Consider the following 23,361-nt stretch of genomic DNA (forward strand, 5'->3'; position numbering starts at 1 on the left):
ATATTTTATAATAATTAAATACTTTGTTGTGCTTCAAATGATCTACATGATATTTAAGGTTTTTAACTCTTTGTGGCTTTAATGTAACTTCTACACTTTACAACCACAGACTGTAAATATTACAACATAGCTCACCTGGAGGTTAACAGCCTCGTCAGGTCTAATTAACCGCTGCATCATGCATTCATGTTACACTGCTGCCCTCTGCTGGCGATGGGTTGTAATTACATCCAACAGTCACTATAACAGAAATGTATCCTCTTATTAACCTTTTTATCCAACACATAAATGTCTGGATAAATATAAATAGTGCAGTTTATACTTATTTAAGAAGCTGTTAAAACAAACTAAATGAAAAGACTGAATATTTTTTAAATGGTTGGTAATTAAAGTGACTACACCTATAACTACTACAAGATGTGTTTGTAATGTCAGTAAAATATTAGTGTTTTCTTGAGTGTTTGGATTATTTCACTAATAGACAAATCATTTAAACAACAGTATCTATCCACATTTATAGATTATAAATCTAAAAATTAACGTTTTCATTGATTTTCGGTGTTTTACTGAATTTTGTTATTGTGTCTCCTAATTCACAATGAGTTCTCTACATCGATACGACCTTTACCTGGGAATGACACGACCAACGTCACTTCCGCTGGACCGCTGCTGCGCATCACGCTCAGGTGTGCTCCTCAGGTGTCTGCTAATGTTAGTGCTAACTGAACCATAGCAACATCGTCTGTCTTTATATTTAGTCTCATTAGTCACATTACATAGTGCTCGTTAAAATCGGATATGTCGTTTTAGTTGAAAGTTGTTGGTTGAACTCAAAATTCTGTATTTTCTTCTTGTTTCTTTGTACAGGTGTGTGCAGGTGTTTCCTCGCTCTGTGCTGCAGCTCAGAGGTAAAATGATTTTCTAAACATTACTGTTCACAGAGCTCAGAGATTAAATGTTCATCTTACTCAAGTAATATGAATAAACTTCATTTATTTTATTTAAAAGTAAAAGCTCTTAATCCAGCCTTCTGTGTTTAATTTAGTCAAAGAAACAGCAGTCTGATTAATTTATTATTTAAGTGCAGTAACCAACAAAATAAAACTAAACAACAGGTAAAAGGTAAATAAAACTAAACAACAGGTAAAAGGTAAATAAAACTAAACAACAGCTAAAAGGTAAATAAAACTAAACAACAACTAAAAGGTAAATAAAACTAAACAACAACTAAAAGGTAAATAAAACTAAACAACAACTAAAAGGTAAATAAAACTAAACAACAACTAAAAGGTAAATAAAACTAAACAACAGCTAAAAGGTAAATAAAACTAAACAACAACTAAAAGGTAAATAAAACTAAACAACAACTAAAAGGTAAATAAAACTAAACAACAGATAAAAGGTAAATAAAACTAAACAACAACTAAAAGGTAAATAAAACTAAACAACAGATAAAAGGTAAATAAAACTAAACAACAACTAAAAGGTAAATAAAACTAAACAACAACTAAAAGGTAAATAAAACTAAACAACAGCTAAAAGGTAAATAAAACTAAACAACAACTAAAAGGTAAATAAAACTAAACAACAACTAAAAGGTAAATAAAACTAAACAACAACTAAAAGGTAAATAAAACTAAACAACAGCTAAAAGGTAAATAAAACTAAACAACAACTAAAAGGTAAATAAAACTAAACAACAACTAAAAGGTAAATAAAACTAAACAACAGCTAAAAGGTAAATAAAACTAAACAACAACTAAAAGGTAAATAAAACTAAACAACAGATAAAAGGTAAATAAAACTAAACAACAACTAAAAGGTAAATAAAACTAAACAACAACTAAAAGGTAAATAAAACTAAACAACAGCTAAAAGGTAAATAAAACTAAACAACAACTAAAAGGTAAATAAAACTAAACAACAACTAAAAGGTAAATAAAACTAAACAACAGCTAAAAAAGTAAATAAAACTAAACAACAGCTAAAAGGTAAATAAAACTAAACAACAGCTAAAAGGTAAATAAAACTAAACAACAACTAAAAGGTAAATAAAACTAAACAACAGCTAAAAGGTAAATAAAACTAAACAACAACTAAAAGGTAAATAAAACTAAACAACAGCTAAAAGGTAAATAAAACTAAACAACAACTAAAAGGTAAAGAAAACTAAACAACAACTAAAAGGTAAATAAAACTAAACAACAGCTAAAAGGTAAATAAAACAACAGCTAAAAGGTAAATAAAACTAAACAACAGGTAAAAGGTAAATAAAACTAAACAACAGCTAAAAGGTAAATAAAACTAAACAACAGCTAAAAGGTAAATAAAACTAAACAACAACTAAAAGGTAAATAAAACAACAGCTAAAAGGTAAATAAAACAACAGCTAAAAGGTAAATACAACTAAACAACAACTAAAAGGTAAACTAAACAACAGCTAAAAGGTAAATAAAACTAAACAACAGGTAAAAGGTAAATAAAACTAAGACAACAGGTAAAAGGTAAATAAAACTAAACAACAACTAAAAGGTAAAGAAAACTAAACAACAACTAAAAGGTAAATAAAACTAAACAACAGCTAAAAGGTAAATAAAACTAAACAACAGGTAAAAGGTAAATAAAACTAAACAACAGCTAAAAGGTAAATAAAACTAAACAACAACTAAAAGGTAAATAAAACAACAGCTAAAAGGTAAATAAAACTAAACAACAACTAAAAGGTAAACTAAACAACAGCTAAAAGGTAAATAAAACTAAACAACAACTAAAAGGTAAATAAAACTAAACAACAGCTAAAAGGTAAATAAAACTAAACAACAGCTAAAAGGTAAATACAACTAAACAACAGCTAAAAGGTAAATAAAACTAAACAACAGGTAAAAGGTAAATAAAACTAAACAACAACTAAAAGGTAAATAAAACTAAACAACAGCTAAAAGGTAAATAAAACTAAACAACAGGTAAAAGGTAAATAAAACTAAACAACAGGTAAAAGGTAAATAAAACTAAACAACAGCTAAAAGGTAAATAAAACTAAACAACAGCTAAAAGGTAAATAAAACTAAACAACAACTAAAAGGTAAATAAAACAACAGCTAAAAGGTAAATACAACTAAACAACAGCTAAAAGGTAAATAAAACTAAACAACAGGTAAAAGGTAAATAAAACTAAACAACAACTAAAAGGTAAATAAAACTAAACAACAACTAAAAGGTAAATAAAACTAAACAACAACTAAAAGGTAAATAAAACTAAACAACAGGTAAAAGGTAAATAAAACTAAACAACAACTAAAAGGTAAATAAAACTAAACAACAACTAAAAGGTAAATAAAACTAAACAACAACTAAAAGGTAAATAAAACTAAACAACAGGTAAAAGGTAAATAAAACTAAACAACAACTAAAAGGTAAATAAAACTAAACAACAACTAAAAGGTAAATACAACTAAACAACAACTAAAAGGTAAATAAAACTAAACAACAGGTAAATAAGACAACAAGCCTTCTGTGTTTAATTTAGTCAAAGAAACAGCAGTCTGATTAATTTATTATTTAAGTGCAGTAACCAACAACTAACCACCAGAGGGCGCCCTCTCTATATAAAGTGATTTATAAAAGATAAAATACATTTATTTTCAACCTATAACTTTTAATTAGAGTCTTACATCATTGTTTAGTAAATTATTTATATTAAAGCTGCATTTTTACCTTAAACCTTTTCTTCTTAGGTTTAATTTTACTTTTCAAACTTACTTTTTAATCAATTTAATTAGTTTATTGTCGTTTGGTTTTATTAATGAAAATACCACAAACCTTTTTATTGATTTAATTGAAATGATCATTCTGATTAAATCTGCTTTTTTAATTAGGATTAAAATATTTGATGAGTAAATCTTACAGCTCATTGAGATAATTTAGATTAAACATAAATTAAAGGAAACATTTACAAGTTAAAAAGGTTGTTTTAAAATTCTTCTTCCTTGCCTTGATTTTATTAACTTTCATATGCTCATAACTCTTCTTCATCTACCTTATGTTCTCCATTATATTAAGTTCATTGATAATATCACAGATTAATTACAACTCTGAATATATATTATATATATGTATTCAGCATTTTCTTTCCCCCAAAAGCTCGCACAAGTTAAAGGTAAACAAACTTGTAGAATTATTGTAAAACTTATAATATAAGATAAATCTGTTTTGATGTTTCTTCAGACCTTATACTTAATGTTTCTATATTATATTCTACATTTAAACTTTGAATTGAAGTTTGCTTCATCCAAAAGCCTTAAAGTGAAGTTAAACACAGATAATTTACAGTGAATGATAAAACTCAGGTTTATTCCAATCATCATGATGTTGTATAATCACAAACATTTTCTGTGTTTTATTAACTTGATGAACTAAAATTAGTTTTTCTTCTTCAACAGGAACTCTGTCGACGTCTTCCAGGAGGATCCCCCGTCGGTGGTCGTCTTCCTGCTCAGGTAGGAGACTCAAAGCTTTCTTAATGTTGTTTTATTATGTTCCAGGTTTTAGGTCTTATAGATGTTTAGACTCAGTTATTTTAATCATTTGATCCTTTTTGGAGTGGAGGAACATCAGGTGTTTAATGAAATACATTTTTATAATCCTTATTTCATTAAACACCTGATGTTCCTCCACTCCAAAAAGGATCAAATGATTAAAATAACTAAACTTCTATAAGACCTGGAATAATAATAACATAATAAAACATTAAGAAAGCTTTGAGCTCCTACCCAATGGGGCTGGAGACTGGCTGGATGTAACACCCCCCCCCCTCACCTGTGACACCTTATTGTATTGTGCTGATGTAACATGTACAAAACAGAGGTCATCATGTCTGTTCAATATTTTATTGTAATAAAACTACTGCTGTGTCCATTTAGAGTGCTACTCATGTTTAGCTGTGTTGATCCTTACAAGTTACACCTCGTTGTAAAGGTGACTCATCAGGCTTTCCAACGATATAAAATACAACACCAATTAGTATTAAAGGGGCCAAATAATGGACCAAAATAATGTTTCCAACAGTTATCAAAGCCACAGAAATCCTTCAGAATCAGCTTTATTGGTCAGGTATTCTTAAACACACGAGGAGTTTAACTTTTATAAACTGTGCTCTCTTTGTACAAAAGTATAATATTAAATATCAACAATAATCAGAGACTAATATGTACAAGGCTAAACAGGATAATAGTGGAGAGATGCTGAAGTAAACATGAGGTAGTTTGAGGTAGTACTGTCTGCCAAGCCAGGAAGCCAAACAGATGCAGGACGTCCCCCCCCCAATAAATCATTTATTTAACATATATTTAAAAGAAATCTGAGACTTGAACAAAACAACAAACAGATCCAGAATGAGACACAGAGTCTGCATCTGTCTCTGTGGCTCAGGAGATAGAAGGAGGACTTGGAGTCTGGAGGTCGTGGGTTCGAATCTTATCAGGACTCAGTGAATTTTAAAGGTGTCGGTCCTAAATGAAAGACTCAAGAGGAACATAGTGAAGCAACCTGCCAGTATGGATCCACAGGAAACACTCAAAGACAGAGTTTCTCAGACGACCACACACACACACCATTATCTTAAAGGTGTTGGTCCAAAGGAAAGACTCAAGAGATCTGAGAATCAGAGTCCAGCATCTGTCTCTGTGGCTCAGGAGATAGAACGAGGACTTGGAGTCTGGAGGTCGTGGGTTTTAAAGTCTAACATCTGAAATGACGATGATAAATACGCCCGGAGCTCATGACATAGAGTGAAGGCATCAGTAGTGTAGTGGATAAGATTGAGGCTCCCAAGCTCTGTAAGTGGTGAGCCTGGGTTTGAATCCTGCTGTGTCTGGAGATGGAGGGTTCAAATCTTATAATTTACTCACTAACTTTTTTTTTTTAAACAACATACTAACCTAAATTCATTAATGGTCCATTGTTCCCACCATGACATCAGATTTGATTTATTATATATACATATGGTCAATTATATATGTTAACACCAAGAACACCTCTCCTCTCTCTGGATCATTCAGGAAACAGGAAGTTATAAAGGAAACAGGAAGTTATAAAGGAAACAGGAAGTTGAGGGTTCTTTCTTTAATCTTCAAGCAGGCAGCAACAGAGATGTAAGTTTAGCTTAGCATGTAGCTTAGCATTAGCATGTAGCTTAGCATTAGTTTATTGTTTGAATTTATCTAGAACTTTGGTAATGACTAAACTAAATGTTCTTGTGTTTTGTAGTTTTCACTCCTTCAATCTGGTGAATAAATCAACAGAGTCACTGATTGGCTGACGGACTCGGACCATCTCTTAGCTCCCTTCAGGTGCAGCTCCTGCAATTCAAAGACAAAGAGGTTCTTTAAAATGTTGGGGAACACGGAGCAAAGCATGCACATGTGAGTATGTAGAACTGAGGTTTAAAGGTCTGATATCATCGATCTGTAGAGAGAATGTTCAAATGTTTCATTTGTATTTTAAATACGGGAATAAATTCAAAATAAAAACTATTTTTTAAGTTTGTTTAAGCTGTTTCAATCGTCTTCTTTCTGTTTAACGCCTTGTGTTAAGAAATAAAAACGTGTATTTCCACTGGTGTGTGTGCGTGTGTGCATGTGTGTGTGTGTGTGTGTCACTGGATTATTAAACTCTGTTAATCCAACATCACCAAACAGACAAAGTTCCTGCAGTGAGACTCTCAGAATACTGAAGGTGCAGAGGATTAAAGTACAGCTGCAGATAGACTATCTGGCGGCTACATGCTAATGCTAAGCTACATGCTAATGCTAAGCCACATGTTAATGCTAAGCCACATGCTATGCTACATCAGATGCAAACAAATTATAACAATGCTAATGCTAAGCTACATGCTAATGCTAAGCCACATGTTAATGCTAAGCCACATGCTATGCTACATCAGATACAAACAAACAAATTATAACAAGGCTAATGCTAAGCTACATGCTAATGCTAAACCTTAACTTCAGTACAGTAAAGGAACTTACATCTCTGTTGCTGCCTTGAAGATTAAAGAAAGAAAGAACCCTCAACTTCCTCTTGATAAATCCAGAGCACTTCCTGTTGCACTCCAGGGCACTTCCTGTTGATAAATCCAGAGCACTTCCTGTTGCACTCCAGAGCACTTCCTGTTGATAAATCCAGAGCACTTCCTGTTGCACTCCAGAGCACTTCCTGTTGATAAATCCAGAGCACTTCCTGTTGCACTCCAGAGCACTTCCTGTTGATAACTCCAGAGCACTTCCTGTTGCACTCCAGAGCACTTCCTGTTGATAAATCCAGAGTTACAGATTCACAGATATAAGAAGACCGATGAGAGAAACAGACAGGTGATCAAACAACATTCATTCTTTTACTGAGATCTGTTGGTTTGGTAACCTCAGCATTGTTAACAGAAACAATAAGAAGGGCCAATCAGAAGTCCTGGAACACCCTCATGTGCTCCTTGAGACTCCTTGAGACTCCTTGAAGGTCTCGGTCTGGGACTAGAAGGAAAAAACAAGAAATAACTTCAAACTCCATTTGTAGTTCGATTTTTATCCCCTGGTTACGACCACAACCTTCCCGGTGTTAAAACCTGCACACACAGATATTTGTGGTCTTGGTCTTAGTGTAGTCATGACTACAACACTACCCTCTTTAGACACTTTAAATGGTGTTCGAGTCCCGCTGCGGCCGGTACCTGGATCTGCCTTGTTGGTTAAGCTGAATGATTGAATGTTTGGTTTTCCCTCTGATCATTCAGCAGTCTGGACAGAACATGTGGTGTGATGTGTTAGCTGTGAGTTAATGTTCATGTCTGCTTCAGTGTATCAAATCTGACTCTTCTAACTGAAGTAGTTTCTCAGCTGTGTTGACGTCACTGCTGATGATGATGATGCAGAAGTCAAGATGCAGACTTTAAACACTTTCTCCTGAAACATATCTGTACCGTCTCGTGCTGCAGGTTGGTCTGATCTCTCTCCTCCACCTCTTGCCTCTTCTGCTCGTAGTTGACGGCGAGCTCCTCCAGCGCCTGCAGCACCTCCTTCACCTCCTCCTTGGCCAGCTGGTTCTCCGTTTGCAGCCGGCACAGCTCCTCCTGGGAGGGACGTGGGGTCACAGTGAGTTCATGCAGAAATGATCATCCTCATGAAATCCATGTTTCAATGAAAATACTTGATATTTCTTTTGTATTTCATTGGCTGAGAGACAAACCTCTTCTTCATCTGCTCCTTGAGTTTGTCAGCCAGCTGACTGTGTTGGTTGATCTCATCATCCTGTGAATTATTACAAGAAAAGGACATCAAGTAATAATAATAATTGAGAAAATGAAAGTCTTTGTATTTAGTTTGAATCTTTAAGCAGGTTGTCTTCAAACTGTTCTTCTAATGTTGTGTCTTGTCTTTGACTTTAGTCTATTCTTCATCCAGATGTTTGTACAGGTTGCTGATGTCCTCCTCGTATTTGCTCCGCTCGTGGCAACAATATTATTTGACTTTTCTTTCACAAAGGTAAGAAGTATTTTCAGTTAGTTAATTTAAAATGAGTAGTGTATCATAATGGCACATTTACTTTTCACGTATTGTTCAATCCTAGCTGTGAATTAGATTCACACGTTTGAGTGCTCCTAAACTAAAAGTCTGTGATATTCTGTGATCACAGACTGATATTATTAATTGTTAATCGAGAACATAAAGTAGGTGAAGAAGAGTTATGAGCATATGAAAGTTAAAAAAATCAAGGCAAGGAAGAAGAATTTTAAAACAACCTTTTTAACTTGTAAATGTTTCCTTTTAATTTATGTTTAATCTAAATTATCTCAATGAGCTGTAAGATTTACTCATCAAATATTTTAATCCTAATCTAAAAAGCAGTTTTAATCAAATTGATCATTTCAATTAAATCAATAAAAAGGTTTGTGGTATTTTCATTAAGAAAACCAAACGACAATAAACTAATTAAATTGATTAAAAGGTAAGTTTGAAAAGTAAAATTAAACCTAAGAAGAAAAGGTTTAAGGTAAAAATGCAGCTTTAATATAAATAATTTACCAAACAATGATGTAAGACTCTAATTAAAGTTATAGGTTGAAAATAAATGTATTTTATCTTTTATAAATCACTTTATATAGAGAGGGCGCCCTCTGGTGGTTAGTTGTTGGTTACTGCACTTAAATAATAAATTAATCAGACTGCTGTTTCTTTGACTAAATTAAACACAGAAGGCTTGTTGTCTTATTTACCTGTTGTTTAGTTTTATTTACCTTTTAGCTTTTGTTTTATTTACCTTTTAGCTGTTGTTTAGTTTTATTTACCTTTTAGCTTTTGTTTTATTTACCTTTTACCTGTTGTTTAGTTTTATTTACCTTTTAGCTGTTGTTTAGTTTTATTTACCTGTTAGCTGTTGTTTACTTTTATTTACCTTTTAGCTGTTGTTTACTTTTATTTACCTTTTAGCTGTTGTTTAATTTTATTTACCTGTTAGCTGTTGTTTACTTTTATTTACCTTTTAGTTGTTGTTTTATTTACCTTTTAGCTGTTGTTTTATTTACCTTTTAGCTGTTGTTTAATTTTATTTACCTGTTAGCTGTTGTTTAGTTTTATTTACTTTTTAGCTGTTGTTTTATTTACTTTTTAGTTGTTGTTTAGTTTTATTTACTTTTTACCTGTTGTTTTATTTACTTTTTAGTTGTTGTTTAGTTTTATTTACTTTTTACCTGTTGTTTTATTTACTTTTTAGTTGTTGTTTAGTTTTATTTACCTTTTAGCTGTTGTTTTATTTACTTTTTAGCTGTTGTTTTATTTACCTTTTAGCTGTTGTTTAGTTTTATTTACCTTTTAGCTGTTGTTTTATTTACCTTTTAGCTGTTGTTTTATTTACCTTTCAGCTGTTGTTTAGTTTTATTTACCTTTTAGCTGTTGTTTAGTTTTATTTACCTTTTAGCTGTTGTTTTATTTACCTTTTAGCTGTTGTTTAGTTTTATTTACCTTTTAGCTGTTGTTTAGTTTTATTTACCTTTTAGCTGTTGTTTTATTTACCTTTTAGCTGTTGTTTAGTTTTATTTACCTTTTAGCTGTTGATTTATTTACCTTTTAGCTGTTGTTTATTTTTATTTACCTTTTAGCTTATGTTTTATTTACTTTTTAGTTGTTGTTTAGTTTTATTTACCTTTTACCTGTTGTTTAGTTTTATTTACTTTTTAGTTGTTGTTTAGTTTTATTTACTTTTTAGCTGTTGTTTTATTTACTTTTTAGTTGTTGTTTAGTTTTATTTACTTTTTAGCTGTTGTTTTATTTACTTTTTAGTTGTTGTTTACTTTTATTTACCTTTTAGCTGTTGTTTTATTTACTTTTTAGTTGTTGTTTTATTTACCTTTTAGCTGTTGTTTAGTTTTATTTACCTTTTAGCTGTTGTTTTATTTACTTTTTAGCTGTTGTTTTATTTACCTTTTAGCTGTTGTTTATTTTTATTTACCTTTTAGCTGTTGTTTAGTTTTATTTACCTTTTAGCTGTTGTTTTATTTACTTTTTAGCTGTTGTTTTATTTACTTTTTAGCTGTTGTTTAGTTTTATTTACTTTTTAGCTGTTGTTTTATTTACTTTTTAGTTGTTGTTTAGTTTTATTTACTTTTTAGCTGTTGTTTTATTTACTTTTTAGTTGTTGTTTAGTTTTATTTACTTTTTAGCTGTTGTTTTATTTACTTTTTAGTTGTTGTTTACTTTTATTTACCTTTTAGCTGTTGTTTTATTTACTTTTTAGTTGTTGTTTTATTTACCTTTTAGCTGTTGTTTAGTTTTATTTACCTTTTAGCTGTTGTTTTATTTACTTTTTAGCTGTTGTTTTATTTACCTTTTAGCTGTTGTTTATTTTTATTTACCTTTTAGCTGTTGTTTAGTTTTATTTACCTTTTAGCTGTTGTTTTATTTACTTTTTAGCTGTTGTTTTATTTACTTTTTAGTTGTTGTTTAGTTTTATTTACTTTTTAGTTGTTGTTTTATTTACTTTTTAGTTGTTGTTTAGTTTTATTTACCTTTTAGCTGTTGTTTTATTTACTTTTTAGCTGTTGTTTTATTTACCTTTTAGCTGTTGTTTTATTTACTTTTTAGCTGTTGTTTTATTTACTTTTTAGCTGTTGTTTTATTTACTTTTTAGCTGTTGTTTTATTTACTTTTTAGTTGTTGTTTAGTTTTATTTACTTTTTAGCTGTTGTTTTATTTACTTTTTAGTTGTTGTTTACTTTTATTTACCTTTTAGCTGTTGTTTTATTTACTTTTTAGTTGTTGTTTTATTTACCTTTTAGCTGTTGTTTAGTTTTATTTACCTTTTAGCTGTTGTTTTATTTACTTTTTAGCTGTTGTTTTATTTACCTTTTAGCTGTTGTTTAGTTTTATTTACCTTTTAGCTGTTGTTTTATTTACTTTTTAGCTGTTGTTTAGTTTTATTTACCTTTTAGCTGTTGTTTTATTTACCTTTTAGCTGTTGTTTATTTTTATTTACCTTTTAGCTTTTGTTTTATTTACTTTTTAGTTGTTTAGTTTTATTTACTTTTTAGCTGTTGTTTTATTTACCTTTTAGCTGTTGTTTATTTTTATTTACCTGTTAGTTGTTGTTTAGTTTTATTTACCTTTTAGTTGTTGTTTAGTTTTATTTACCTTTTAGCTGTTGTTTAGTTTTATTTACCTTTTAGTTGTTGTTTAGTTTTATTTACCTTTTAGCTGTTGTTTAGTTTTATTTACCTTTTAGCTGTTGTTTTATTTACCTTTTAGTTGTTGTTTAGTTTTATTTACCTTTTACCTGTTGTTTTATTTACCTTTTAGCTGTTGTTTAGTTTTATTTACTTTTTAGCTGTTGTTTTATTTACCTTTTAGCTGTTGTTTTATTTACCTTTTAGCTGTTGTTTATTTTTATTTACCTTTTAGCTTTTGTTTTATTTACTTTTTAGTTGTTGTTTAGTTTTATTTACTTTTTAGCTGTTGTTTTATTTACCTTTTAGCTGTTGTTTATTTTTATTTACCTGTTACCTGTTGTTTAGTTTTATTTACCTTTTAGCTGTTGTTTAGTTTTATTTACCTTTTAGTTGTTGTTTAGTTTTATTTACCTTTTAGCTGTTGTTTAGTTTTATTTACTTTTTAGCTGTTGTTTAGTTTTATTTACTTGTTAGCTGTTGTTTAGTTTTATTTACCTTTTAGTTGTTGTTTAGTTGTATTTACTTTTTAGCTGTTGTTTAGTTTTATTTACCTTTTAGTTGTTGTTTAGTTTTATTTACTTTTTAGCTGTTGTTTAGTTTTATTTACCTTTTAGCTGTTGTTTAGTTTTATTTACTTGTTAGCTGTTGTCTTGTAGCTTTTCTGTGCAGTTTTCTTTCAGTCGTAGTTTGTCTTCTTAGTCTTTAATGTTTGTTGTTTTTATCTTTCAGCTGTGTTGGATGAAACTTACTTAATATAATGTACTATAATGATATTCATTTTAAAGCCTGCAGGTTAGAGTCTGAACTGTACCTGTAGGTCTGTCTTCATGAGCGAGGCTCCTGCTTCAACCAGATAATGACAGATAGTTCTTTGACACAGGGACGCAGCTCGGTGAAGGACCGTCTCCCCCCTGGTCAACAGAAGAGAGAGAGAGAGAGAGAGAGACAACATCACCCGAGGAACAGACATCAACCCCCCTGCTGCTTCTTTTGGTGTCTTGTGTTTATGATGGCACATATATCATCACATATAGACTGAACAGAGATCAGAGCACAGATACAGCATCATCATCTACACTCTGTTAACATTTAAATAAAGTGTTTAAAATTTTAAAAACCTCATGGTTTCAGTTCAATGTTAGATGTTTTCATGCAGAAATAGAATCTGTACTTACTGCAGTTTTTCTGTAACGACTAAAAACTAGTTAAAGGCAGGGTTGGTGATTTTCTCCAGATCCACTTTTTAAGATTCTGGTTGAAATTGTCTTTTGGTCCTGACAATGCAAGCAATGAGCTGAGGTCTGCTTCTGGGGTGGGTGCAGACGGAGCACTGAGGGAATGCTACTTTTAGAAAATGATCAACCCTGCCTTTAACCCAGACAAGACTCTCTCTTACCTGCTGTTTGTAAAGTGTCTTGAGATAACATTTGTATTGAGTTGGCGCTCTACAAAATAAAGATTGATTGAACTGACTTATTGTTTTACAAGCCTGTCATTGAAAGTTTCCCATTTATTCAAACACTAGAATACAGAAAGAAAAAAACTACATATTCCTATTTTGAATAAAACTACATACATACCTATGATGAAAAGAATCCACATACATTCATTAATGGTAAAAAAAAAAAACAACTAAGGATTCTTCTAATGAGCTACACCTGGTTATTTGGTAAACTCTTAAAGGTACAGGTACTGCTACAGGAAGTGACTGTTCAAACAGGAAGTGCCCGCCTATAAAGGAAGCAGGAAGTTGAGGGTTCCTTCTTTAGTCTTCAAGACTGCACACAGCAGGCAGCAACAGAAATGTAAGTTCCTTCACTTTACTGAAGTTAAGGTTTAGCATGTAGCTTAACATTAGCTTGTTATAATTTGTTGCGTATTGCATCTGATTGATGTAGCATAACATGTGGCTTAGCATTAGCATGTAGCTTAGCATTAGCAACAACTAAGCTTTCTTTTGTGGTGTATTAGTTTATTGTTTATTGTAGAACTTTGGTAATGACTAAACTAAATGTTCTTGTGTTTTGTAGTTTTCACTCCTTCAATCTGGTGAATAAATCAAAAGAGTAACTAACATCCTGACTCACTCCATACGTGCACCAAACAGGTGGAGGACTGTACACACACCTGTGGAGGATGTAGAGGACCATCTCTTTGCTTCGTGCACTGGCAGCGTGATGACGTCACCTGCAGCCGGACGAGTGGAGTGGAGTGACGTGAGGTCGGCTCCCTTCAGGTGCAGCTCCTGCAGCTGATGATTCAATTCAAAGACACATGTGAGTATGTAGAAATGAGGTGCAAAGGTCTGTAGTGAGAGATGAAACTGTCACTCACCTTCTTTAAGTCTTTGTTCTTCACACACTCAACCAGCAGCTCTACAGAGAGAATGTTACAAATGTTTGATTTACATTTTAAATTGGGGAATTTATTAAAAATAAAACAGTTTTTAAAGTTTGTTCAAGCTGTTTCAATCGTCTTCTTTAATGTAAATGATTTTCTATTAGGAAACATGCTTATTGCTGAATGTTAACTTTCATTCATCAGTCCATTTTTATTCACTTATCTCCAAATCAGAAGAAAAGTTATCTGCAGACACTTTACAATAACAAACATTTTGAAGTTTAAACTAATTGTGATGTTTTTTTTAACACTTTTAGGGGCAGCCTGAACAAAACAAAGAGCTGTGAACATGTCTGCTACACCACGCTGCCTCGCCTGCTTCATTCAACATGTTGAGTATTTTAACTGTTTAAGTCACATATAGTCATATTCTTGATGCTAAGTAGGTGCAGATAAAACTACAAACATCTGTGTTAAGACATCACGGCTACATATTTAAACCATTATAAATGTTGATCTGTGATCAATTTTATACATTTGAAAGACGTGTAAACATGTCTTATCTCAAATTAACCACCATTTTAGTTTTGGCGTGCTTTTACATGATGCTCCAAACTTTTAAATTTTAATCTTAACTCTCTCTTTGATGTAGAGATTCTTTTGACTTAATTAAATGATTAAAAATTAGTTATGTATCAGAATGGCCCATTTTACTTTTCATGTTTTCCTAGCTGTACAATCCTAGCTGTAAACTGATGTCTTTGTTTTTTGTGTCTGATATTCCAGGTGTTTCCTCGCTCTCTGAACTCTGAAGAGTAGATCTGTGCTGCAGCTGGAAGGATTTTCTTTGAAATAAAGTTTACCTGTTAACTTACTTGTTGTAGCTTTTCTTTTGTCTGTTTTCTCTTTGCCACTTTCATAATAAATAAAATGTTAAACTCTAAATTTGTCTCATGTTTGTTGTCAGCATCTGTAATTCCTGATGTTTTGTAGTAGTTGTTTCCTTCTTTGTCACACAGCTGTGAACTTGGTGTTAGATTTGTTTTCATTTGAAGTACAGTTTAACTATTTATTGGTCGCTCCTTTGGGTGACAGATATTAACTAACAATAAACATGTTTCCTCAAAATGACAATACAATGAAAGCTGTAAATTAAGCACAGCTGGCAGATAACCAACATTAAGCAATATGAAAGAGACAAAGCTGAGCCTGATCACTGATGCAGAATGGACATAGCAGTAGTTTTATTACAAAAAAATATTTAACAGACATGATACATCAGCACATACAAGGCACCCCATTGGATAGGAGCTCAAAGCTTTCTTAATGTTGTTTTATTATGTTTTAGGTCTTATAAATGTTTAGACTCAGTTATTTTAATCAGCTACTAAGAAGTCGATTTAGAGTTCAGGAACATCAGGTGTTTAATGAAATACTACAGTTTTATAATCCTTAGCTACATAGAGTTATCAGTATGTTGATGTTCAAGCTGATTTAAGGGAGTAAGCGCTGTATCAAGGTCTAAACTAAAAGGAGGTCATAACTCCCCTTAAATCAGCTTTAACATCAACATACTGATAACTCTATGTAGCTAAGGATTATAAAACTGTAGTATTTCATTAAACACCTGATGTTCCTGAACTCTAAATCGACTTAGTAGCTTTTTAAAAAGGATGAAGTCAAAACATCTATAAGACCTAAAACATAATAAAACAACATTAAGAAAGCATTGAGTCTCCTACCTGAGCAGGAAGACGGCCACCGACGGGGGATCCTCCTGGAAGACGTCGACAGAGTTCCTGTTGAAGAAGAAAAACTAATTTTAGTTCATCAAGTTAGTAAAACACAGAAAATGTTTGTGATTATACAACATCATGATGATTGGAATAAACCTGGGTTTTATCATTCACTGTAAATTATCTGTGTTTAACTTCACTTTAAGGCTTTTGGATGAGACCGAAGCAAACTTAATTAAAAAGTTTAAATGTAGAATATAATATAGAAACATCTTTACCATACATTAACTGTCACAAGAACAAAGACTCTAATTAAAGTTAAAGGTTGAAAATAAATGTATTTTATCGTTTATAAATCACTTTCTATAGAAAGGGCGCCCTCTGGTGGTTAGTTGGTTACTGCACTTAAATAATAAATTAAACAGTTTGAATTAAACAGAAAACTGGATTCAGAGCTTTTACTTTTTAAATTAAATAAATTAAGTCTATTCATATTACTTAAACAAGATGAACATTTAATTTCTGAGCTCTGTGAACAGTAATGTTGAGAAAATATTTTTTTTTGTGCAATCAAGAAATAAAACATAAATAATTTTACCTCGGATTAACTAATTTACACATTAGTCAAAAAAGTTAAATAGTTTAGTAAAGTGATAATATTGATAAACGTTATCATCAGCTTACTTTGACGATGTTTCCTCTTAACAAACATTTGTAATGACGTCAGCATGAGCCCAGGTGTTAGCATTAGCATAAAGACGCCGGTATTTCTATTTTATGTCTTTTCACACAAAACTGGACTTTGAATGACTCACTGAGTATCTAGACTTCATCTTTCCTTCTTCTTCCACCTCTTCCATCGACAGCCAGGCTGCCCGCGGTCCGCACCGCTTACCTGGTCGAAACAATGATATACACACCTGAGAACACTTGGGCGTGATTACCGGAAGCTTCAACCGGAAGTGACGGTGAAAGTTTCTGTCGAAGAAATGAAAAAGTTATAAATAAGAGGACACATAAACAAGACTAAGTCAAAAATCAAATGTTTTATTGATAAAAAATATTTATTAATGTAATTTACTTGTTTTTTAAACTCTTGGTATGAGCAACAAGAGAAAGTCAAACTCGGGTCACCATGGTAACATTAACCGCCCCACTAACTGCGTTCGTTAGCATAGCTCTTAGCAGGGGAAGACGCTAACCTGTTTTCCGGTCTTTAGGACTCTGACTGAATTCTTACCCACAGATAAATTCACTGTTAATGATGTTTACCTCCAGTTTCTCTCTTCCTTTCCCTGTCGTTCTCCAAAGTGTCCAAGAAGCAGATAAATTAGTTAGTTTGAGATACTAATGTGTAAAGATGGAGTTTAAAGACGAAGTTGCGCCCTCCTGTGGTCACTCTGTGAATTACTGCATTCGGAGGTTTCTTTTTTCACCTTTCTTGTTCTAGATACAACAAATTCAAACTGCTTTCTTTGTTTTATTTCTTTATAAATAAATGTGACTTCACTTAATCACAGATAACATATTTTTTAAAATCTTTTATTTAAATTATAAAGCAACTGTTTACTGCTTATGTTAATTAAAATCCATTGTCTGTTAATCACACATGCATGTTAGTCTCTCAAAGAATCTGAAGTGTAACTTCATTGATTGCATATTTTTTATTTTTTTTTAAGATTTATTTTTGGGCTTTTTGTGCCTTTCATGGAGCGATAGGACAGTGGATAGAGTCGGAAATCAGGGAGAGAGAGTGGGGAACGACATGCAGGAAGTGTCTAACAGAGTAGATATATTTCACATTTATTAAAAATATTTACAAAATAATGTTTCAACCGGATTTTAGCCATATTCAGACCAGATGTATTATATTTATTTCTACTAGAATAATCAACAAAAAAACATAAAGCCGTCAGGATAGAAAGACCTGATAAATATCGTACTCTTTAGCTTCAAGGGTTTTTGTTTTGAATGTCTTTTTAAGCCTTTTCTGCTTTTTGGCCTCGTAATTATCGGGCAAAAATATAAATTCTTTGACTTCCAAGTAGAGTGAATGTAATCACTCAAATGTGTCTAGAAGGTGACTGGTTACTACACTGACCTGTATGTAACTTAAAAGTAGTGAGGGTCTTTACCACACCTCTAAGAGCAGATAAAATGATCATCAGAGTTCAACCACTGATGAAACAAAGACACTGAAAGAGAGTACAGAAAGAAGACTTGGATGAAATGAAGAAACTTCTGGATATGTGAACAACCAGATCAGGAGAATCTCCGGAGCAGTCCTCCTGAAATGATCTAGATATTTTCAGGAGTGCAGATGTGAAAACGACTTAAATTCACGCCTTTGCATGCCGCTGCATCGCAAAACAGTTAAATTCATGCAACTGGAGTACATGTTTAGATTTTTAGACTTTAGGGCTGCAACATTCTGATTCATATTTATTTCTCTGTATGTTAGATGTAGAAGTGATGTTAGCACAACAACACAAAGGAAATTCAGTGTAGAGCAACAAACTGAGGCTGCCTCTACCTGAACATCAAGCTCTTCAAATCCAAGCAGATTGTTGGTCTGAGCAGAGCAAGAGAAGAGAAAACACACAGCAAAACTTAGCTCACATTACTGGCCAAACCCCATAAAAACATTCCAAATTTAAACTTTAGTTACACACAACACAACAATACTTAAAGCAACTGCATTTAAGATCAACAAGGACAAAATAACAGATAAATACAGACAGAGTAAAGCTGGGTTTACATTTCTACACATCTACCGGTTCATCTCAGGTGGACATATTGTCAGTTTACTCGTCTACATTCATCTGAGGTGTTGTTTCTTTACAGATGATGAATTAACAGAAATCTTAACCTGTAAAAAAAAAAAAACCCTGTGCAGACTGTAAACAGCAGTTTTTAAAGAGGTGCTCACAGAAGCTGGTTCAGAAACTTATCAAAATACTCACCACAGCATCAATGTCTCTGGGGCCGACTAACTGTGACAACGCCCTGTAGTCATCAGGAGACATGGGCAACATGTTGTCCTGCAGTCTGGACGGATGTCTGAACAGAAAGCAAATCCACATTAAATCTGCTCAATGCATTACCAATAAAATATTTGACATGTGTTTAAAAAGTGACGTTCTCTGCTCACACTTCAGAGACAGAAATGAGCTCTGTCTTCATGTAGCCGCTCCTATCTGGATTGTTCTCCACATCCATGGGCTCCTGAGCTAAAAGTCAAATAAACACAGATTCAACTTTAACAGCATTTAGTCCCCAATAAGCATTAAATAAACATGTGCACTTTGCAATAAGATACTTTGCTGAAATCACAGGTAATAAAAAACCTCTCATCAGCTCGTTTGTATAAAAGGTCTAATGTTTTTACAGCACCTGCAGATTGTTAAGTTTAATAAACACTCTTAAAAGAAGCATTAATACTTAATACACAGTTTGTGAAATGTAAGAAAGCATCATATTTTATAAACAGATCATATGGTTTTACTGTGGAACCACAACACTTACTCTCTGTGGGTTTGGGGTAGTATTTCCCGAAGGCCTTGTCTTTTGGGATGTTGGGGTAGAGGAAGCGGAGCGGGTTCTCGGGGATGTTCTCGGCAGCCATCACTTTGTAGGTACGGATGATGTCGGGCAGAGAGACGGCGGACAGCTCCTTCTTCGTGTACGGCTCCACAGAGTGAAAGAGCGGCTTGTCTGCAGAGAGAGGGAGTAGGAAACTGTTCTTCAATTTAAATATCAGAAAATATCAGATACTGAGCGGAAGGTTTGGGGGTAGCACAGCACGACCTATCTGGGCATATTGTTGTTTGTTTTGGTTTAATGCTGGTGCTGGAGGGCGATATCTACTGGATCAAAGAGTCTCACATTCTTCCTTTACATAAGACATGAACAGCATCAGTCCTTCACTCACTGCAGAGGTCGTATTCGATCCAGGTAAAGGTGATGGCTCCCTCTCTGCTGCTCTCACTGAACCTGAGCAGGAAGGTCCCGGGACACTTATCACTGAGCAGAGCCTTCTCCCTCTCCTTACTGATGAAGCCCATGATGGAGCTGCACACACACACACACACACACACACACACACACACACACACACACACACACACACACACACACACACACACACACACACACACACACACACACACACACACACACACACACACACACACAGAAAATGACTCTAACATCCACTCCGCACATCTCAGAAAAGTGTAATCTTCACACTGAAGAAAGACGGCAGCACTCACCCGTCGTTCCAAAGGGAAAGCAGGTGTCTTTTAATCACATCCAGGATTCCTTCGATCCACAACCAGAAGGAATACGCTTTCTCGTTCGCACTCTGCTTACAGACAAATACATTTAGTTCAAAGAGAAGATGTAGTTTTAACTTTATGATGCACCAAAAACACTTCATTAGTATCTGCTAACCTGTACATGTTTCTCTTATTGCAGCTTTTGGTTAAAATGAGACTGAAGATCTAAGTTTTTGGACAGCTTTAGTACTTTTCCAAACTTTCAATCATATTGAAATAACAGATTTTATTCATTTTTAACTTGTGGTATCGAAAAGTATCACAGATGTTGACGATCTTAAATCTCAGGCTGAATGGGGCTCACCTTGCAGAACTTGGTCCAGGGGATTTGTCCCTCTGGGTTTCTCTTTGCTTTGGCTCCTGAAGATAAAAATAAATGAAAGTTAAAGGCCTGTTTGAAAGTCCTGCAGGTGTTTATCTGTTAAAGAAAACTATTTCTTTCCCTCCCTCCATATCTGATGGTACTTTTGGGATTTGGTCCAATCTTGGCATTAAACGGTTTAGAGATTTATACATCAATAATGTATTTGCATCTTTTCAACAACTCCAGGAACTGTTTTCTATTCCTAAGAGTCACTTTCTCCGATACCTACAAGCTTGTAGTTTTGCTCGCAATACATATGCCCAATTTCCAAACCTGCCTGCCGATACAACCCTAGATACTCTCTTTATTCAAGTCCCAATCATGAGAAGAGGTATGATTTCACATATTTATAGTCAGATTCAAACCCTATCCTCGACCTCTTTGAATATTGTGAAGGCTCTCTGGGAGGAGGAACTGGGGGAGGGCATTTCGGACGAGCTCTGGGGGGATATTCTTAAGCGGGTGCATACCTCATCTATCTGTGCCAGGCGTGGTTCACCGCACTCACTGGACTAAGGTTAGACTCTCCAAGATCTATGACACAGTTGAGCCGTCCTGTGAGAAATGTCACCAGACGCCTGCAAATTCAGAGAACTGTGGGGCCCCTTCCTTGTTCATGCAGAAAAGATTATTTTCCCACTTGTTCCTGGATAAGATCCTGCTCTGTCCTGCTGCTACCTCTTTGTAATTATTGTATTGATGTATCTATTTATTGTTTCTTTTTTGTCTTCCCTCTTCGACTCTGCTTTAAGGACTGAGATTGTTATGTATACTAACAGCCGTGATCCATAGTGTGACCAGACTGACCACCCTGTTCAAATGTTGTTTGTTTTTGTTTGTTGATGTTAACCTTGCAACACTGTCACTCACAAGTACTGTGAACCTATTGCCTCTTTGTGTACAAAAATTTAATAAACAAAACTGTTAAAAAACCCCAAAAGAAAACAATTTCTACCGAGCAGTTTGTCAGCCAGCATGTTGAGCTGCTCCTGGTTCAGGCCTCGCTTGGTGACGGAGGAGAACTGCCAGCTGAGGACCTCGGACAGCTGAGACCACTTGGCCTGCGGAGGGCTGAGGAAGAACTTCAGATTCTGAGGGAGAGGAGAGGAAAGAAGAAGAGATGGAAACACAAAAAGTCAAACCATTTGGTTTAAAACTACAGTTAAAGACACTCTGTTACGAATAGAAGACCTTTATTCAAAACCTTACTTCATATAAAAAGAACAGGCATCAAAATATACTCAAAATGCAAACCGTAAAACAGCTATACACGCGTCAACATTTAGATTGTATTCATGGTCTGTTTATGAATTTAAGGTGGCAGCTGTGAAACTTGTTTAAATCATTAAGATATCACCTAATTGTATCTTTGATATTTGTGATAAGTAAACATCTGTAATCATCAATGAGAGTCCTGGTTATGTACCCTGGGCTCGGAGGTCAGCATGTTGTACCAGAGGATGGAGGCCCAGCCGCTGGGCAGCTGACAGACGTTAGAGATGACAACAACAGGCAGGGACATGGCCTACAACAACAAAAACAACAACAAACATCAGGAAATAATCATAAACAAACTCATAAACTCTAGTTTGACTGTAGTTACTAATCATGTCCACTAGATAGCAGCCAAACTGCTGTTTCATTTAACATCCAACATTTCCCCACTTCCGTTCCGCAGCTAAAGTAGCACTGCGTGTTTTAAAGTATATCTTTTATAATAATTAAATACTTTGTTGTGCTTCAAATGATCTACATGATATTTAAGGTTTTTAACTCTTTGTGGCTTTAATATAACTTCTACACTTTACAACCACAGACTGTAAATATTACAACATAGCTCACCTGGATGTTAACAGCCTCGTCAGGTCTAATTAACCGCTGCATCATGCATTCATATTACACTGCTGCCCTCTGCTGGCGATGGGTTGTAATTACATCCAACAGTCACTATAACACAAATGTATCCTCTTATTAACCTTTTTATCCAACACATAAATGTCTGGATAAATATAAATAGTGCAGTTACTTCTGTATAGCAAAATTCTGTATTTTCTTCTTGTTTCTTTGTACAGGTGTGTGCAGGTGTTTCCTCGCTCTGTGCTGCAGCTCAGAGGTAAAATGATTTTCTAAACATTACTGTTCACAGAGCTCAGAGATTAAATGTTCATCTTACTCAAAGTAATATGAATAAACTTCATTTATTTTATTTAAAAGTAAAAGCTCTTAATCCAGCCTTCTGTGTTTAATTTAGTCAAAGAAACAGCAGTCTGATTAATTTATTATTTAAGTGCAGTAACCAACAACTAACCACCAGAGGGCGCCCTCTCTATATAAAGTCATTTATAAAAGATAAAATACATTTATTTTCAACCTATAACTTTTAATTAGAGTCTTACATCATCGTTTGGTAAATTATTTATATTAAAGCTGCATTTTTACCTTAAACCTTTTCTTCTTAGGTTTAATTTTACTTTTCAAACTTACCTTTTAATCAATTTAATTAGTTTATTGTCGTTTGGTTTTCTTAATGAAAATACCACAAACCTTTTTATTGATTTAATTGAAATGATCAATTTGATTAAATCTGCTTTTTTAATTAGGATTAAAATATTTGATATGAGTACATCTTACAGCTCATTGAGATAATTTAGATTAAACATAAATTAAAAGGAAACATTTACAAGTTAAAAAGGTTGTTTTAAAATTCTTCTTCCTTGCCTTGATTTTATTAACTTTCATATGCTCATAACTCTTCTTCATCTACCTTATGTTCTCCATTATATTAAGTTCATTGATAATATCACAGATTAATTACAACTCTGAATATATATTATATATATGTATTCAGCATTTTCTTTCCCCCAAAAGCTTGCACAA

The 23,361-nt window shown here is 33.3% G+C and overlaps 2 protein-coding genes and 4 long non-coding RNA genes across 7 annotated transcripts; 2 read left to right on the forward strand and 4 right to left on the reverse strand.

Moving 5' to 3' along the window:
* The first annotated feature begins 1,091 nt into the window (after positions 1-1,091).
* On the forward strand, positions 1,092-2,486 carry LOC132959683 (uncharacterized). The gene is made up of 3 exons (XR_009667065.1): positions 1,092-1,150; positions 1,965-2,396; positions 2,448-2,486. It is a non-coding gene; the product is annotated as an uncharacterized LOC132959683 (long non-coding RNA).
* Positions 2,487-7,659: 5,173 nt separating this feature from the next.
* LOC132959675 (diacylglycerol kinase zeta-like) lies at positions 7,660-12,900 on the reverse strand. Of its 2 annotated transcripts, XR_009667057.1 has the most exons (3): positions 12,883-12,900; positions 12,519-12,618; positions 7,660-8,119 (listed from the first exon to the last, which is right to left on the reverse strand). XR_009667057.1 is itself a non-coding variant. In XM_061032867.1 (2 exons), exons 1-2 carry the CDS (start codon positions 12,723-12,725, stop codon positions 7,925-7,927), a joined length of 402 nt encoding a protein of 133 aa, XP_060888850.1. In that variant the 3' UTR covers positions 7,904-7,924. The 2 variants fall into 2 exon arrangements, 1 of the variants encoding a protein (XP_060888850.1); XM_061032867.1 differs by lacking the exon at positions 12,883-12,900 and having other exon boundaries at positions 7,904-8,119; positions 12,519-12,725.
* LOC132959681 (uncharacterized) lies at positions 8,449-13,179 on the forward strand. The gene is made up of 2 exons (XR_009667063.1): positions 8,449-8,531; positions 12,588-13,179. It is a non-coding gene; the product is annotated as an uncharacterized LOC132959681 (long non-coding RNA).
* Positions 9,343-10,264, reverse strand: LOC132959682 (uncharacterized). Its single transcript, XR_009667064.1, has 3 exons — positions 10,189-10,264; positions 9,549-9,626; positions 9,343-9,385 (listed from the first exon to the last, which is right to left on the reverse strand). It is a non-coding gene; the product is annotated as an uncharacterized LOC132959682 (long non-coding RNA).
* A 603-nt stretch (positions 13,180-13,782) lies between the features above and the next one.
* Positions 13,783-14,168, reverse strand: LOC132959679 (uncharacterized). Its single transcript, XR_009667061.1, has 2 exons — positions 14,042-14,168; positions 13,783-13,958 (listed from the first exon to the last, which is right to left on the reverse strand). It is a non-coding gene; the product is annotated as an uncharacterized LOC132959679 (long non-coding RNA).
* Positions 14,169-17,954: 3,786 nt separating this feature from the next.
* Positions 17,955-22,038, reverse strand: LOC132959884 (signal transducer and activator of transcription 1-like). Its single transcript, XM_061033132.1, has 10 exons — positions 21,911-22,038; positions 21,440-21,575; positions 20,425-20,480; positions 20,055-20,146; positions 19,715-19,854; positions 19,309-19,497; positions 18,935-19,013; positions 18,747-18,843; positions 18,180-18,355; positions 17,955-17,961 (listed from the first exon to the last, which is right to left on the reverse strand). The coding sequence occupies exons 1-10, from the start codon at positions 22,004-22,006 to the stop codon at positions 17,955-17,957; spliced, it is 1,068 nt and encodes a 355-aa protein (XP_060889115.1). The 5' UTR covers positions 22,007-22,038.
* Between the last annotated feature and the right edge of the window lie 1,323 nt (positions 22,039-23,361).

This window comes from Labrus mixtus, chromosome 24 (genome assembly GCF_963584025.1).
Source record: "Labrus mixtus chromosome 24, fLabMix1.1, whole genome shotgun sequence".
Taxonomy (NCBI): domain Eukaryota; kingdom Metazoa; phylum Chordata; class Actinopteri; order Labriformes; family Labridae; genus Labrus; species Labrus mixtus.